Raw genomic sequence first — 15,603 nt, 5'->3', positions numbered from 1 at the left:
AAAAGTGTGTTTTGGGGCATATGATATTCGGCGCAACCGCTGAAAAGTCCACCACGTTGATTGATTGAAAAGTGCCTGTGTTTCCTCTTGGTCTCGCAGCATGGGTATGGTCATGCATCTCAACCACTAGCCTAGGCATGGTTTGTGGCCGTGCCCATGCGTGATGTCCTCCGTTCCACGAGCCAATTCCACAGCGTGTAGATGCTCCGTTCATGTCTCTTCGCTGGCAATTTCCAGGCGTCTAGTTCTGTATTTTGCTATCTTCTTAATTTCTATGGTCTTTGTTACTATTTTCATTTTATTTTCTCTTCTCATAGGTCGGAGTAAATACACGAGAGCAGATTATGTCATAGTTCCTGCAGAAACTCCGCCACACTGACCGTGGCGGACGCGGCAGGTGACAGCCGCTCCAGTGAGGCGCAGCAATCGGTCATCACCGAAGGAGCGACAAGGATAGATTTCTCCCCGGTCAATACCCACACACACCGTGGCAATTTGAATGGTGCTGGAAGGTGTTTGAATAAAGACAAGGGAATAAATATCTGATTTTACGGATAATTTCCGCCCTTATGTCTGTCGAATGGAGGGGCAACACTAACGGCTGAATCTAGTTGTGATGTGTCGTGTCGCATTGCGTCTCTACGGAGTTGACCAGGCTGACGACGCGTGGTGTGTTTCATTATCCCAAGAAATCAAAAATAAAATAAATAAAAAATGGGGGGAAAAGAAGGAGCCCTGTCTACCGACCTGCTGACAGTGCCGGCGTCAACCGACGATATTCTCGGGAATCGATCAACTCGCGAGACTGCCATCCACCCATCCATCCAACCTTTGTCTTCCCGTCTTCATCCCCAAGAGTACACTACATGCGCTGCATGTATCAACATGTGTTGCCGGGCGCATGGAGTCTTTCTCCCATCCATCACCTGATCATAGGCATAGGCTGCCATATATTTGTTGGTTCGGCTTGTCGCTGGTGGGGCGCCGCACGGCAGTCGATGGCATGTTGGACGTGCAGTCGTGCAGTGGCTTTGAAAGAAATCCCCAGTCTTTTTCAGCCGAGCTGGGTCGCTAACTGTTCTAAATATGCCTCGTGTGGCCAGGTCACGGGATGCACTGGCCTTGCTTACCTTACTTACCTCAGATTCGTATCATCCAACATGCTTACGCCCTCATATTATGTACACAACGCTGGAACCGTATTGTGCTGGGAGAGTATACTCGAGTATAAAAGCTCTAGGTCAACAAGGCAAGTCGAGAACACTAGGTCGAGTAGTCAGTCCGGTAACAAACGAATCCGTCGTTACAAGTTCGAATTGCGTTCGAATGGCTATCCGCTTCTAGAAAGTCCAGAGATGACCATCGACGAGGCTCAGTCCAATCGCAGATCGTAACAGGGATCTCAGCTGTAGCGCTCGACCGGACTCTCTGATCGGCCGGCGAATCCCAGGCCAGGACAGCCTTTTGTTCAGCTTCCCAAGGGTCTTTTAGCCCCATCTTCCGACTCCTCCATGATTCATCAGCTGCGTAATTTTCCCCTGTCTCTCTTTTTCTTTTTTCTTCTTTTTGGTTATGTTTCTTCCCCTATTCTGAGTTCTTTCGATGGTGGTGGGACTCGCATCTCGCATGGTTATGAACTGAAGTACGAGTCAATCAGTCGTTTCATCTTGGGTTTGTCTCATGGGTGATCTAAAATCTGTCTGGACGAACTAATGCCGCCCAGGGGACGTTCTCCAACTGATAGACTGTCTGGAACGGACAATATTGCCTGTAAAATAGTAATAGCAAACCTTGTCCGTATGTCAGCAATATTATGTGGCCGATCAAAGCTATACAAGAACTGTAATATAATACAACAATATATCCGTAGTATGGAAAGTATCCAGCACGATAAGAGATACGCGGTGTGCAATCAGCGATAAGGAGGTGCAATGCACTTGCTCGCGTGAAATGTGGGGTTCGATTGAGTATTTACCCGATGGAGCCCTTAGATTCGGAGATGTCCATCCCGCGGCAGCTCTTCTTGCATTCACCGTTGCTGGATCCGACCGATGCCTGCATTGTAGATTTCTTTTGTTACTTTGACAGGTAGCAGATTTAGGTCGGAATAAATTCCCGTCGGTGTAGTGTGTTCCTACCTGTCATGTTGATTAGGGGTTTTTTTTTTTTTTTTTTTTACTTGCGGTAAGGCTATGTAAGGTAGGTTAGGGCAGTGTCATCATCTACAGAGTACTCCGTCCAGGCTATACATTTATTGAACACATAATGTAAAAACCTCGGCTGTACTCTGTAAAAAATAATGATATCAATGGATTGAGAATAATTTTCCATATGACACCAGATGATTTTTTTTTTCTTTTTTCTTTTTTTGTCATTCAGAATTCACGATCCACATATTCAGTCTCACTTTATCCCAATAAAGCAATACGCGCGCACCGAGAATATGCGTGTTGGAGTACGAGGTCTATCATCCCAGCTGAACAACGGCAAAACCAGCTGGTCCCACTGGTGGCGGACTCTGCCTTGTCTGCGCGAAGCAGAAACATACAGAGTCAGGACTCTTTGATCCAAGACCGCACGATCATCGGGTGATCGTCACAGCCGGGTTAGATGTGGGGTGGGCACGACACCACCAAAAGTAGCATATCCTGGATTTCCCAGGATTTCAGAAGCCGGCTAGTCAAGGCGAGAGATATCCACTTGCCCTACTCCGTAGAGAAAGCTGACTATCGCCTTACGTGAAATCATACGCCGTCCTTACTCGCCTCTCCTTAAACGTAACGGGGATAAACCGTTCCCATGGCCCGAGAGATGCATCGGTCGATCCACTCACTCATGGCAAGTGGATCAGCAATGGGGCTTAGCAGGTCTATGTTTCGATTGGTGTAGAATCGCGCGGCGAGTCGAGTGGTGCTTTATCACTGTTAGTCTTCAATTATTTTTTTACTTATTCAATTTTATTTTTTTGTTTTTTGTTTTCCTTGTTCTTTGATGTTATCCTTGGAATCCTTTGTCGATATCTTCAAGATCATGTGCCACAATGAATGATGTCAATCCAACTACCAAATAACCAGTCTGTCCAGTATAACACAGTTAGCACTACTACCTACCACTAGTCGATAAATCTTCGGCACTTGCAGTCTGAGATTGGAGAGTGGAGAGTCACACTACGACATACTGCATAAGTTTACTAAGATATTTTACCTGCTTTACACCTCCAATACCCAACAATACCTACAACCGAAATGCAATGGACAGAACGACTCACCGTCGGGTTCCTTTCCCACGATCTAGGACGTCACTAAGTCGTATACGGTCATACGCTTTTCATAGCATTTGACGCTCTGACTCGATGGTTTCCCGGAAAGGCGTTGGTGATAATCTAGTGGTCCCCGATCATCATCCTATGAACCATCCGAAACCCTCCAAATCAACGCTTTCTGAGACGGATGCACCCTTAAGGAGTCAGGGAGTAGGCAAATAAAAGGACAGAATCAAGAACTAGATCAATCAATATTCCTCCTACAATATCACCCCTGATATACTAGGGATAATACTGTAGGGTAGGACCATCACTCGACATACGGAATCCAAGGCCCCTCCATCAACTTCCGTCTCCACCTTCTCGGACGATTCTGGACACCTGCATACAACTAACGCCAAACTCTGAACATGCCCAGCTGAGATCGGACGGTGAGTCCGAACAGTGGCCACCAAATCTCTCCCTCGTTCCATACGATCGGGATCTCGCGTCTGCAAGAGAAAAAAGTCACCGGTCATTGTCCATTTGCCATCCATATCCCTCTTGCCTGTTGCATGCAGGCGCCTCGAATTGCCATCTAGGAAAAGTGGTTTGGATTGGGTTTTGTCTCTACTCTTAGCTGAGATTTTTCTAATTTTATTTTATGCCATTATATTTTCTCCCGTTAGATATAATAATAAATATAGATAAATACGACAAAAACCTGTTGGTTGGATGATCTTAAGCAGTTGGATCTAAGACCCAGGTCTAAAGTACATAAACTTAATATCAGGATCCTTTTCTTCATCCAAGAAGAAGAAAAAATCCCTATGTGCATCTACTAGTGAGTCGCATCCTCTCACAACTCTTGGTCTGTTGAACCAGTCATCCTCTTGCTCTTTTGGGCCATCCTGCGCTCCCGCCCCTCTCTGCCTCTCTCTCTCTCTCTCTCTCTCTCTCTTCTTTCTTACTTCTACCTCTACTCACCTTTCTTTACTCTTCCTTCTTCTTTCTTTCTTCCTTGTCTTTTCCTTTTTTTCCCTTCACGGCCCTTACTTTTCTTTTCTTTCTTGAACCATTCCTTTCTTTCATTACCATCTTCAGCTTTCCTTTTCTTTCGCATCTGACCCCACAGTAATTTAAATCCACTTACTCTCTCCACTTTTGCGCTAGGTATCACCTGTGGGCTTTTTTTTTTTCTATACATACTTGCCAACTTTTAATACGGACTACCTCCAACCAGACAGGTTTTCGTGACTCGCTTCGAAGCACCTATCTATCCTAGCGACCGTCTAGGGATCATTCTGGCCTATCCCCTCCGGGATCACGACCCTATTGAAGCAACGCGCATGGTGTGGGCGGATGTTGTCCGGATGATCGCCGTGCCTTCATTTCTTCTTCTTCTATAACATCTTCATCGCTTGTTTCATCTTTCGGTTTAACGGATCAGCGCCATCATCACGCCTAGTCGTCATGCCAACCGTCTTGCTGCCGTCATCGGCTGCCGCGTTTGCGCCGCGGTCCTCCCCCAACGTGGTATTGAATACCAGGGTTGAACCCTGGCTAACGGCAACCTTGAAGCGAGTCAACCGGGTGAAGCGACCTCTGAACAATGTGACGCAGCACACCCGATGCTTAACGGAGACTCTTTCCTCGCCGAACGCCATCTGGACGTTGTGTTCCATGATGTTCCCGAAGGCCCCCGATTCGGAACTCAGAAAGGACGAAAACCCTCTGGTGGAGGCGCTATTCAACTATGAGATGGTCCACATGGAAGCATACGTGGTGCATGTCGACATGGTGTCGCAAAACGAGGTGGCCTTCAAGCTGACACCGGAGACAATCGAAGCGTTGGTCGATTTTCACAAGGACATCTACTCCGTCGACATGGCGGCCAGCACCTGGGATTGGTCCGAGAAGGATAGTCAGCTAAAGAAGCTCCAAGAGGAATTTGTCCAGGCCGCGAACAAGTTTGTCTACCGGACCAGCGCCCAGGCGCTGGAGGGGCTCGAGGAGGACGGTGCTGGAGAGCTGCTCGGCGGACGAAGTGACGAGGCTAAGGCGGCCATCACCAACCTTTTCGTTTCGTTGCTTCCGCCACCGCCTCGCGTGGTCGACGTTGTTCGTCCAGCGCCTCTTCTCCCCAGCTCGACTACACCGGAAACGTGGTGGCAGGACCCCATGCAACAACCCGTGTCGGTGGACTCGTGGAAAGTACTTCCATCCAGCCCAGCAACCGCCAGCACCGATGATTCTAATCCGAATGTGTGGGCCAGCCTGAACAGCATCAATGATACTCAATATGCATCCCCAACCCCGTCCTACAGCCAACCCTACGACACGTCACCGTACAACACGACGCAGTACTACAGTGCGGCCGCCACGTCGGCCGCCATCGCCTCCCTGCCACTTCCTAGCATGCTGATTCTGCCTTGCAGCACGGCAGCGAACATGATAGGGTTTGGCTGGGGGGATCGATACGATTTCGCGCTGCCCTACGGAACCACGATGTAATGCGTCCTTGGAACCAGGCACTTGATGTTAACGGTCTCCCTGACTTCGCATGTCTTTGGATTAGATCCCAGGGCTCAAATCGGCAGGCATCGGCGACTATATGCCCCTCGGGCCCACCCACACAAGATTCACCACGAGAACGACAGGGGGCGCTTCGCCTCGGATACAGACATCAGACTAATTGGCATCAGTGACGGCGTTTTCCATGCTCGGTTTGCGATCCACGATACTCCCACCTCATCTTTGTTTTGCATATTGATCCCAGGAACATAATATCTTCCTCTCTTCTGTGTGACAAGTTTGAATTCCCGTTTTGTTTTTCTTTGTGCCAGCGTCAGCGTTTTGTTAACCCCATCCATTTGCATCCAGAAGCGGCGGGTCGGCTATTTGTTCTTTCTTTTGTCGGGGAATGTCCCAATATTGTTTTATATGACATCAAGACTGGTAAGCCTCACGGCTTGGGATATGATCTGGATGAGAAATGTGTTTTGCTTTCTTATTTTCTTTTTTTGTCGCCGCGTCATTACCAGCACGTGAGGCCGATGTTGTGGACCAACATCTTGAGTCTTCCTCTGGTAACATCTCCTTTCTGATACTGGTTATCAGACTGGTGGTCCGGAAGTCGGATCAGGAGATTGATGCGGCGCGGGTGCCATATCATGTCTACGATGATATGGGATCACGGGTTTCTTTTCTTTTCTTTTTCTTTGGTTCTGACGGCACGAGCCACGAGGTCTTGGGATTGACAGAAATATTGTGAGTCCGTCAGTCCAGAAGTCTGTCTGTGGCAGCAATGGGTCCAAGAACAGTACAACGGCCCGTGGCTTTGTTTGTTCTTGTCTGGCGGTTCTCACAATTTCTGCTCTCTCCGAGTCCCTTGGCTGGTGCCCGTCTGGTAGGCTCATCCTCTACAGTCCAGGCTGGGTTTTTATGGGTACCTGGATATGCTCGGGCATGTCCTTCATTGATTGAAGGCTTCCATGACGAGAATCGGATGCTGGCATGGTCATTTTCCCAGGGACTGGTTCCCTGGCTTTCACTTCTTTCGTTCATACTTTCTCCACTGTCGCTACTTGATCTCATAAGCGTGTATCTAGCTCTGGAATATTTAATTTGTTGAGAACTCCATCTGGTAGTTTATTGTCTTGAACACTACAAGTTCGTCTGGACCGATTAGAGCCTAGATACTAGATAGAGCGGGTGGTCGAGACAGCGGCCCCAGAGTATGACGTCATGTACGAACAGCGCACCTTGTTTGTGTCTGCCTTGGACTCACTTCTTCCTTTCCAGACATTCTTCTTTCAAAAAATACTCTCTAGTTTTTCTACTACTATATCGAGATCCAATCTTCATACCCTGACTATCTTCATTTTCCTGGCTATACCGTGGCCCATTGTTCAAGCCAAGTGAACAGGTTGGTCAGCATCCGCTGACGTCCACGAAGCTTGCATCACGACATCTACCTGAAACTCCTCCCCTGAAGGAGAGAAAACCGAACGAAAAGAAGAACAAGAATAGAAAAAGAAATACACCAACTCGAGAAAAACCTCACCCCGTATCTATCGGCAATGGCCACCCTCCACGAAGCCCTCCAATGCCTCTCGGCGACAACCTGGGACGCCGTCCCCACAGACCCGGCCGCTCTCCGCGCCTACATGGCCGACATCTCCGCAAAAGCGCACCTCATCGTCAACAGCGTCCCAGAGCAACCCCCACCACCACCACCACCATCCGATAAAGAGCACACGCACACGCACACGCACACGCCCTACCCACCCACCCCATCCTCCCCCACCGCACCCCAAATCACCCCCTCCCCCACCCGCCTCAACACGCCAGACCCCGCCCTCCAAACCCTCCATCAAGAATGGGGCAAGCCCATCAAAGTCTCCAGCACGCGCGACAACCCGCTCGACATCCCCGTTTACAAGCTCTCCGGCGCGGACGGGCGGGGCTCATGGTTCGGACGACGCAGCATACATCAGGGACTGCCGTTCGCGCGATGGCAGGAGAAGCTGTCGAGTGAGATGCTTGTTACGCTGGCGGCGAATGAGGAGCGGTTGGGGGAGGGGAAGGTCGCGGATCAGGCTGTTAGGGGGATTGGGGCTGAGAGGCGGGTGGAGAGGGTTGAGGTTAGGGATGGGGATGGTGGGGTGGTGGGGCATGTTGGTGTTTTTCATGTGTCGGCGCAGTTTCCGAGGCCGACTACGCCGAGGGATTTTGTGGCGCTGATTTTGGATTGGGAGGTTGGTGGGGATGATGGTGGTGGTGGTGGAGGGGGAAGAGGGGGGAGGAATTGGATGATGGTTTCGAGGCCGTGTTTGCATCCGGATGTGCCGGATAGGTCGGGGTTTATTCGTGGGGAGTATGAGTCTGTGGAGTTTATTAGGGAGGTGGTGCCGGGGAGGGAGGCGGGGGGTTGGATGGGGGTGAGGGTGGTGGTAATCTAGCGATTGCGTCGGCGGAGAGTGCTCGGGGTAGGTCTCCTGGAGAGACAGCCATCAATGCGAAGGAGGGAGGCCAAGTCGTTGACGGCGCAAACGAAGAAATCAACCCCGTCGAATGGATCATGGTGACTCGCAGCGACCCCGGGGGCAATATTCCACGCTGGATGGTGGAGAAAGGCACGCCCAAGAGCATCTGCTCGGATGCCGCCAAATTCATCGACTGGGCGTGTCGGGAGCCCGATGCAACCGCTGGCGAGAGCACGACAAACAATATGCGCAAGACGACTGGTCCGTCCCGGCGTGGCAGCCAGCACACAGCGGGAGTGGAGAGAGAAACCGACGACAGCGATTCCGACATGTCGGACCTCGGAAATGTCGAGCACCACGGACTGATCGCCAGCTTCGCGTACCTGCTCAACTCCGGCGTCGAGCGATACGCGCCCCAAGCAGTACTGGACTACCTGCCGCAGCACTCACGGCACTCGTCAGCCCTAAGTCGTCCCGACAGCAGCATCTCACAGCACAGCGACGGAGCCTTCAAGACCCCCTCAGGACAGTCCATTACAGACGTCAACAACACCACCGCAACAACAAAAACAACAGCGGCAGACGCAAAGTCGCAAGTCTCGCAAAGCAAAGCGTCGAGCTCCGCCTCCGCCACCTCCGGCCTCGTCACGCCCATCCTCGAAGCCGGAGACCACAACATCCCGCCGGAGGAGCTATTAAAGACAGATAAAAAGGGCAAGATGTCCTCGCACGAGAAGCAGCTCGTCAAGCTCGCGCAGCAGAAACGCGACGTCGAAGGCCAGCTGGACCGCGTGCGCGCCGACATCCAATCCCTCAACACCAACACCGCCGCAGCAGCAGCAACACCACCACCCCGAGACGAGGTCTCCAAAAGAGACAAAGCCTCCACAACAGCCCTAGCAGCAGCAGGAGGGGGAGACGCAACGATCAGCGACCAAGCGAGCAGCAGCGCCGCAAGCACAAACCCCCCACCCCGACCCCCCTCAACCCAAAGCGAGACCAAGAGCAAAAAAGACAGCAAGTCAAAGAAAAAAGACAAAAAAGACGCAAACCCAGAAGAGGTGAAGATCAAAAAGGTCGCGCCGAAGCTCTTCCACGACGAATCTAAGCTGCTGAAGCAGCTGGGCAAGATCGAGAAGAGCCAGGTGAAGGAGGCGTCGAAGATTGAGGCGCGGATGAAAAAAGACGCTGCTCAAGAGGAGAAGTCGCGCTCGCGCACGGAGCACGATTACCTGCGTCATGAGAACGAGCATTTGAAGAAGGAGATTGAGCGATTGCGCGGGGAGAGGAAGCAGTGGTTGGATTTGATTGGGACGTTGCAGGATGATAATAAGGAGCTGGCGAAGCGGTGTTCTGGGGAGAAGGCTCGGGATTGATTGATGATTGGGCTGGTTTATTATGTTCTGTTTCATATTCTTGGATAGTGTATATGATTTATGGTGGATAGTATCTTGTATAGTTTTGCATACTGAGATGTTATATTTATTAGGATCAGACATGCGTGGATATAATTTGAGTATTTGAGACATGGCCCTCTGTTCGGTAGGATTGTATCTCTTAGTAGTACATGTATAGACAGACAGCCCCTCAACCAGGCCGGTCGACTCCGTAGCAGATGAATGCTGCACATATCCCCTGAGCCCCTCAGCCCTTGAGCTCAATCTTCCACTGGGTCCTTCCTGGGAGGGTATCGTTCATGCTTATCCTCATCCATGCAACAATATCGCAGCGCCGTTATATTATTATGTCCATCACCACGCGGCATTCCCGGTCGAGGCGAACAGCAAGGATATCAGCATGCGACACGCAAACAGACCACCAAAACACAACCAAAGCAGCCTCTATTCCCGCGCCGCCTCCCAATCAAAAAAAAAAAAAAAAAAGAGTTATCGCCAATAAGTCGTAAAAGCGTAGGCGCGCGAACGACTCACGAGATGGATCGCTCAGGGCAAAGCGAGCAGGAAAGACGCCCCAAGCGCCCATGCAACCCATTATAAAGATTCCGAAACCACAAACAATTCGTTATTCTTGCGTCTATTCCCAAAAATCACCACAATTAGCACCTCCCTTCCTTCTAGTGAATTCAAAACCGGCTAGAACAGTGACATACCTCCGGTGGATTCCCAGCCCCCCTCACCATTTTCTCAATCATCTGCGCGCGCACTTTCTCCTTGGGCTCGCCCATACCAACCGCCATGTATGATAGAAGAGGCGCATGACCGACATACGAGGCGTAGCTGTCGCGGACGATGTTGGAGACCCATTCGTAGCGGGTGGTGTCTGCGTGGCCTGTACCGACATAGCGGGCCTGCATGGCCTCCAGATTCTGGATTGTGCGGAGTTTGTCGGCCATTTTGGTTTTCTTCTCGGGGAGACGTTTGCTGAAGTGAAGGGTGTAAAGTGGTTTATTGGATGGAAGTTTGCGCTCGGATGGGAAGGGCTGAGGCCGAAGAGAGTTGAGATAAGATTGCGGTGGATATGCTGGTCACGTGGTGCTATCTTATCGGGTTGGCGATAAGGGTGGGAAAAAAAGGACGCCCGGGGTAAGGCAAGACAAGACCACCATCGTTGAAACTAAGCAAGTTGTTGACGTTTGGTCTTCCTGGTTATGTACCGTTAGAGATGGGTGAGATGGGGTCAGAAGATTCGCTGGGCTCGCGGATAGCCTCGCTTGTTCATGCGCATTTCGATGCCCTTCCCCCGCGCAGCAAGCCCACTATTCGGCCTGATGGCACGAGGGAATGGATTCCCATGTCTGGGATTGTGCTTGTAAGAGGTACGTTCATGATATACACATCTGTATGTGGTGTATGGAGTATTGTCTCTGTATCGTATCTTGTCAGATACAATTGGGTTAGACGTCAGGCTTAAATCCGCCGTGATCGTTCTATAGTTCATTGGTTTTGATACTACAAGCTGACATGAACCAGGAGAGAACACTCCTTCAGAATCTCTCACCTGCATATGCATTGCGTGAGTTTGTGAGTCCATCGTTTGAGGCACTCAACCCGAGCTAAGAAGTGCAGAACTGGCGCAAAATGCCTTGCGGCGTCTCAGATCCCCAACTGCAAGGGCCTGGTGCTGCATGACTGGCATGCAGAGGTCCTTGTCATGCGCGCTTTTAACTACTGGCTTCTCTCTGAATGTCGCGGTCTCCTTACGGCCGAATCTCTATCATCGGAGGGCGAACAGCCATCGCGATTCATCCGGTTCAGGCAACAAGGCCGTGGCCACCCAAGCCGATCTACAGGTTCAACATCAATCCAATCCCCAGATTCAACACCGCCTCATCCAGAACCGCCCTTCGAACTTCAATCTGATGTGAAAGTCTACATGTACTGCACCTGTGCACCCTGTGGCGATGCGAGCATGGAGCTCTGCATGGCCGCGCAGGACGACCCAACGCCCTGGGCCACGCCTGAAATCGATTCCAATGCACATATTTCCTCAGATACTGACGATCCTGGATCAAAGCCCGAGCCAACACTGCTGGACGGGCGGGCCCATTTCTCGCGTCTCGGCGTTGTCCGCCGTAAACCGTCCCGCGCGGATGCCGTCGCAACTAAGAGCAAATCATGCTCGGACAAACTGGCCTTGAGGCAGGTTTCGTCCTTGCTATCATGCGGAAGCAGTTTACTTGTGGCAGCGACGCAAAATGCATACCTAGAGGCCATTGTGTTGCCCGATGAGGAAATCAGTCGGGAAGGATGCGACAGGGCATTTGGAGATGGGGGTAGGATGGGACTATTGAAAGGGCGAATGTGGGGGGAATTGAATCATATGGGTTCTAAAAAGGATGGACAGGACAACGGCTCCAGCAAAGAAAGCGAAGAACTGGAACAAATTTGCTCATCCCAATACGGATACCACCCCTTCAAAGTCCTTTCTATCCCCAATACGCAACTTCACTCGCTCTGGCCGTTCAGCAAGAATCCCCCGGCTGATGATTCCCGCGAGACCAACCAGGATGGTCCACAGGATCAGGGCCAGGATGAAAAGAGCCCCCGCAAGCCGAAACCTGGCAACATCAGTGTTCTCTGGATAGCTGCCCCGTCGACCCCAGATGCGGCTGGAACCCCATCGGACAATGGAGCCAAGACCATGCCAAAGCTCTGCGGGTCCAAGACCGGTCTTTACGAGACTATCATCAACGGGGTGAAACAGGGCACGAAAGCTTCGGCCCCTGTTCCGCGAGGAGCCTCTGGATTGTCCAGGGCAAAGCTATGGGGGCTTCAAAGGGAGATAGTACAAATACTACTAAAGCACAGCCGGGGAGAATTAGGCGATGGGTTTGGAGAAGACGGGGTTCCGAAAGAACATGTGGAGGAGGGCGGTCGCGCCGGTGATAGCAACCCTGAGGCTGTCCTGCGGCAAGTCATCGAAGCTTCCAGTTATCAGGCTCTAAAAGAGGATGCAGCTGTCTCGATTCAGTCGGCTATGATCCGACAAAGGGCTATCCAGGATGCGAAGACCGTGCTGGTGCCATGGGTTCCTAATATTAGGGACGAGGCTTGGGGTTTAGAAGTGTTGTCCGATACGGGATCCAAAAAGAGGAAGCGGTAGGAAGTCTGTTTGATACATTCTACGAGTGACGAGTGACATGGATACATGATACGTACTAAATCGGGTCCAGTAGGCAACTAGATTTGAGCTCCACATTCGGCAGGGCTACGTAATTGCTAGAATTACTAGTGGCTGAGATGACAGGCACCGGTTACATAAGCCGTTCAACCTGAGGCTGCAGGGCAATGCGACGTTTCATCATTCTATTCGATTCCACTTCTACATCTTCATCCGTCTCTCCTTATCTATCATCCCCTGTCTCTTCCTAGCTTTGACACTTTTCTTCCTTTTGTTGTTCGACTTTCTTCCGTCTCTCGTTGCTGCACCGTCCTTCAGTTACGACACATGTCGCACCATCCCAGTCCCGCAATCTAGCCGTCAACATGATACCTCTCGGCACAAGTCTCCTGCAATGCTTCCTTCTCCTCTCGATCCCCATCACATCCGTTGTAGCAGCATCGGACTCTTCCGGTAAAGATAACCTTTCACCCTGCGTGGCGCGCTCTGCCAGCAGCGGCTTCTACTACGATCTCAATGCCATATCCCTTTCCCCGCCAAGCTCCGCCAGTGACAACGACAAGTCGCGCAAACACATTCGAGACGAAAGCTGGCACGCCAAGGGCCACGACTACAATGCGAACTTCACATTGAATTTCTGTGCACCCGTGGTCGAGGATGTGGTGGATGTCGTGGGCGTCGATCGCCAGCGGTGGGGAAACGTCAGTGCTTATTACGAGAAGGATAACAAAATATACTCCATAGGGTATGTCGGGAGACCGGGATCGTCTACGGGCCGGGGAGTGATGGCTGATTGAATATTTTATCTCAGGCAACAAGCGTCGGAGCCCTTTTTCCGTGGTCGCAAGCTGGTCTTGAACTACACTGATGGTTCCCCGTGTCCTGGCGAATATTTGGGGAATGCATCACGGACCAAGTCGACGATCATGTCTTTCCTGTGCGACAACGACTCGCCGGGTACCCATGCCACACCATCGTTCGTGGGTACCATGGACCAGTGTACGTATTTCTTCGAGGTGCGCACCGCTGCGGCATGTGGCGGTGTCGCTCCATCGGACGGGGAAGGGTTGGGACCTGCGCAGGTATTCGGCGTGATGTAAGCACTTCCTATCTAAGGAGCAGCATTGGGGGGGGATTCTATCCGGGAAGGAAGGGAAAGAAAAAGGAAGTAGGAAATCAAGCTAACACTGGTTCTAACAGCGCCTTGATTGCCGTCGCAGCGTACTTCGTCGGTGGCTGCGCATACCAGCGCACCGTCATGCACCAGCGCGGATGGAGACAGTGCCCCAACTACAGCCTGTGGGCGGGCATGTTTGATTTCCTTAAAGTAAGTATATGCGTGTTTAACCCGTTACGGTGGTCTCGTTCCCGAGCCCGGGCCCGACCGAATTCCTGGCGTCGTGGGCCGGCCTCACACAAGGAGTTTGGCAATGCGAAGTTACCAATTTCGAGGATGGATTGAATCACGCTTTAGCTGGTCTAATGCTCAATTACATCGAGGAAGGCGGTTCCCGCTACCATTCGTTTTGCATCTGTCTGGATATTTGGTTTTTTGGGATAGTTCCATTCACAAATGTCGCGGACTGCGTCTGCCCAACTCACTCTTTTCCTGTCTTCTTGTCTCTCACCCACACCCTCTCTCCCTCTGCTTCTACCTCCCTCTCTGTCAATAGCCACACCGAATCCTTGGGGCCGGGCCACAATAGAGTATAAAGCCTTGGCCATTTCTATAATTGCCCCCCTATACCTACATATTGCACATTGCGCAAATACCACGTGATACATACAGCATAATAATAACCAACCTAACCAAACCCTAACAGGACATGATGATCATCCTTTTCACCTCGCTAGCCGGCCTCCTCCGCTGCAACCGCACGCGCTCGTCAGCCGGATACGCCCGCGCCAACAGCACCGGCGGCTTTATGGGTGCGATCGGCGGTCGTGGCCGCGGCCGCGGAACGGGACGATCGTCTGATGTGGATGCTGAGAACCGTCTGATAGATCAGTTGGATGAGGAATGGGAGGATTGATTGAGATGCATAGACTGGGCGGTATGGGAGAGAGGAACGGTCGTGTGTTTGTATACCTATCTATCTCTATCTGTTAGCACTAGTTGTCTAACCAACTGTGACTGGCTGGTTGATACCGCTTTTTTCACTGTCTCTTTGTTCTAGCTTGTAGGAATAAGCATCGAAGGAGTTTCCGGTGTTTCAAAATTATATTAGTCCGTGTTTAATTAATTGCTTGCGGTTGGGAATCCTGGTCGTTTGTTAGATGAAGTAGTCACTGCGCTAGTCGGTAAATATATATGCTCAGATGTGTATCCGTACACTGTATATATAGTGTAGTGAACTTGTCCAATCCAAACACAAGACCTAAATCCCTACTATATATAGCACTATAAAAAGGGACACCACATGGTATATATCCACCAAGGTAATAATAACAATGATCCATCAAAACACAACCCCACAATGTTGAGAATAGCATGAAAAAGCTATCCGGCACGCTATATATCTCCACACCCCCAAAACCTACATCAACTAGCATCATTGGTCTAGTGGTAGAATTCGTCGTTGCCATCGACGAGGCCCGTGTTCGATTCACGGATGATGCATTCTTTTTTCTTCCCTTCTCTTTCTCTTCTTTTTTGCCACCCTCAAAGGGTCTGTTATGTTTTTATTTATGTTTATTTTTGTTTTTATATGGTGTAAGGGATGGATGATTGGGAGATAAGGTACCCTGGCCGGATCGGTAAACTTTGTTAGGTCTCGCGTCAACACCTGTCAT

At 50.8% G+C, this 15,603-nt stretch overlaps 5 protein-coding genes and 1 non-coding gene across 6 annotated transcripts; 5 read left to right on the top strand and 1 right to left on the bottom strand.

Annotated features, from left to right (window-relative positions):
* Positions 1-4,714: 4,714 nt before the first annotated feature.
* On the top strand, positions 4,715-5,755 carry P168DRAFT_236978 (uncharacterized protein; the record flags this gene model as incomplete). The annotated part of the gene is made up of 1 exon (XM_024833544.1): positions 4,715-5,755. The coding sequence occupies one exon, from the start codon at positions 4,715-4,717 to the stop codon at positions 5,753-5,755; it is 1,041 nt and encodes a 346-aa protein (XP_024692841.1).
* A 1,304-nt stretch (positions 5,756-7,059) lies between these two features.
* Positions 7,060-9,605, top strand: P168DRAFT_310873 (uncharacterized protein; the record flags this gene model as incomplete). Its single annotated transcript, XM_024839434.1, has 2 exons — positions 7,060-8,173; positions 8,206-9,605. Exons 1-2 carry the CDS (start codon positions 7,324-7,326, stop codon positions 9,603-9,605), a joined length of 2,250 nt encoding a protein of 749 aa, XP_024692840.1. The 5' UTR covers positions 7,060-7,323.
* A 490-nt stretch (positions 9,606-10,095) lies between these two features.
* P168DRAFT_253164 (splicing factor 3B subunit 5 family protein) lies at positions 10,096-10,648 on the bottom strand. Its single transcript, XM_024834365.1, has 2 exons — positions 10,340-10,648; positions 10,096-10,263 (listed from the first exon to the last, which is right to left on the bottom strand). The coding sequence occupies exons 1-2, from the start codon at positions 10,580-10,582 to the stop codon at positions 10,252-10,254; spliced, it is 255 nt and encodes an 84-aa protein (XP_024692839.1). The 5' UTR covers positions 10,583-10,648; the 3' UTR covers positions 10,096-10,251.
* A 212-nt stretch (positions 10,649-10,860) lies between these two features.
* P168DRAFT_235879 (tRNA-specific adenosine deaminase) lies at positions 10,861-12,792 on the top strand (the record flags this gene model as incomplete). The annotated part of the gene is made up of 3 exons (XM_024833495.1): positions 10,861-11,005; positions 11,160-11,202; positions 11,256-12,792. 3 exons carry the CDS (start codon positions 10,861-10,863, stop codon positions 12,790-12,792), a joined length of 1,725 nt encoding a protein of 574 aa, XP_024692838.1.
* A 218-nt stretch (positions 12,793-13,010) lies between these two features.
* On the top strand, positions 13,011-14,733 carry P168DRAFT_290327 (putative vacuolar sorting receptor (Mrl1)). The gene is made up of 3 exons (XM_024837184.1): positions 13,011-13,555; positions 13,622-13,906; positions 14,011-14,733. Exons 1-3 carry the CDS (start codon positions 13,176-13,178, stop codon positions 14,270-14,272), a joined length of 927 nt encoding a protein of 308 aa, XP_024692837.1. The 5' UTR covers positions 13,011-13,175; the 3' UTR covers positions 14,273-14,733.
* Positions 14,734-15,359: 626 nt separating this feature from the next.
* Positions 15,360-15,430, top strand: P168DRAFT_t100. Its single transcript has one exon. It is a non-coding gene; the product is annotated as a tRNA-Gly (tRNA).
* Positions 15,431-15,603: the final 173 nt, after the last annotated feature.

This window comes from Aspergillus campestris (genome assembly GCF_002847485.1).
Source record: "Aspergillus campestris IBT 28561 chromosome Unknown P168scaffold_6, whole genome shotgun sequence".
Classification (NCBI taxonomy): Eukaryota; Fungi; Ascomycota; class Eurotiomycetes; order Eurotiales; family Aspergillaceae; genus Aspergillus; species Aspergillus campestris.
The sequence above is the reverse complement of the archived record's forward strand: the minus strand, read 5'-3'. Positions and strand labels throughout refer to the sequence as shown.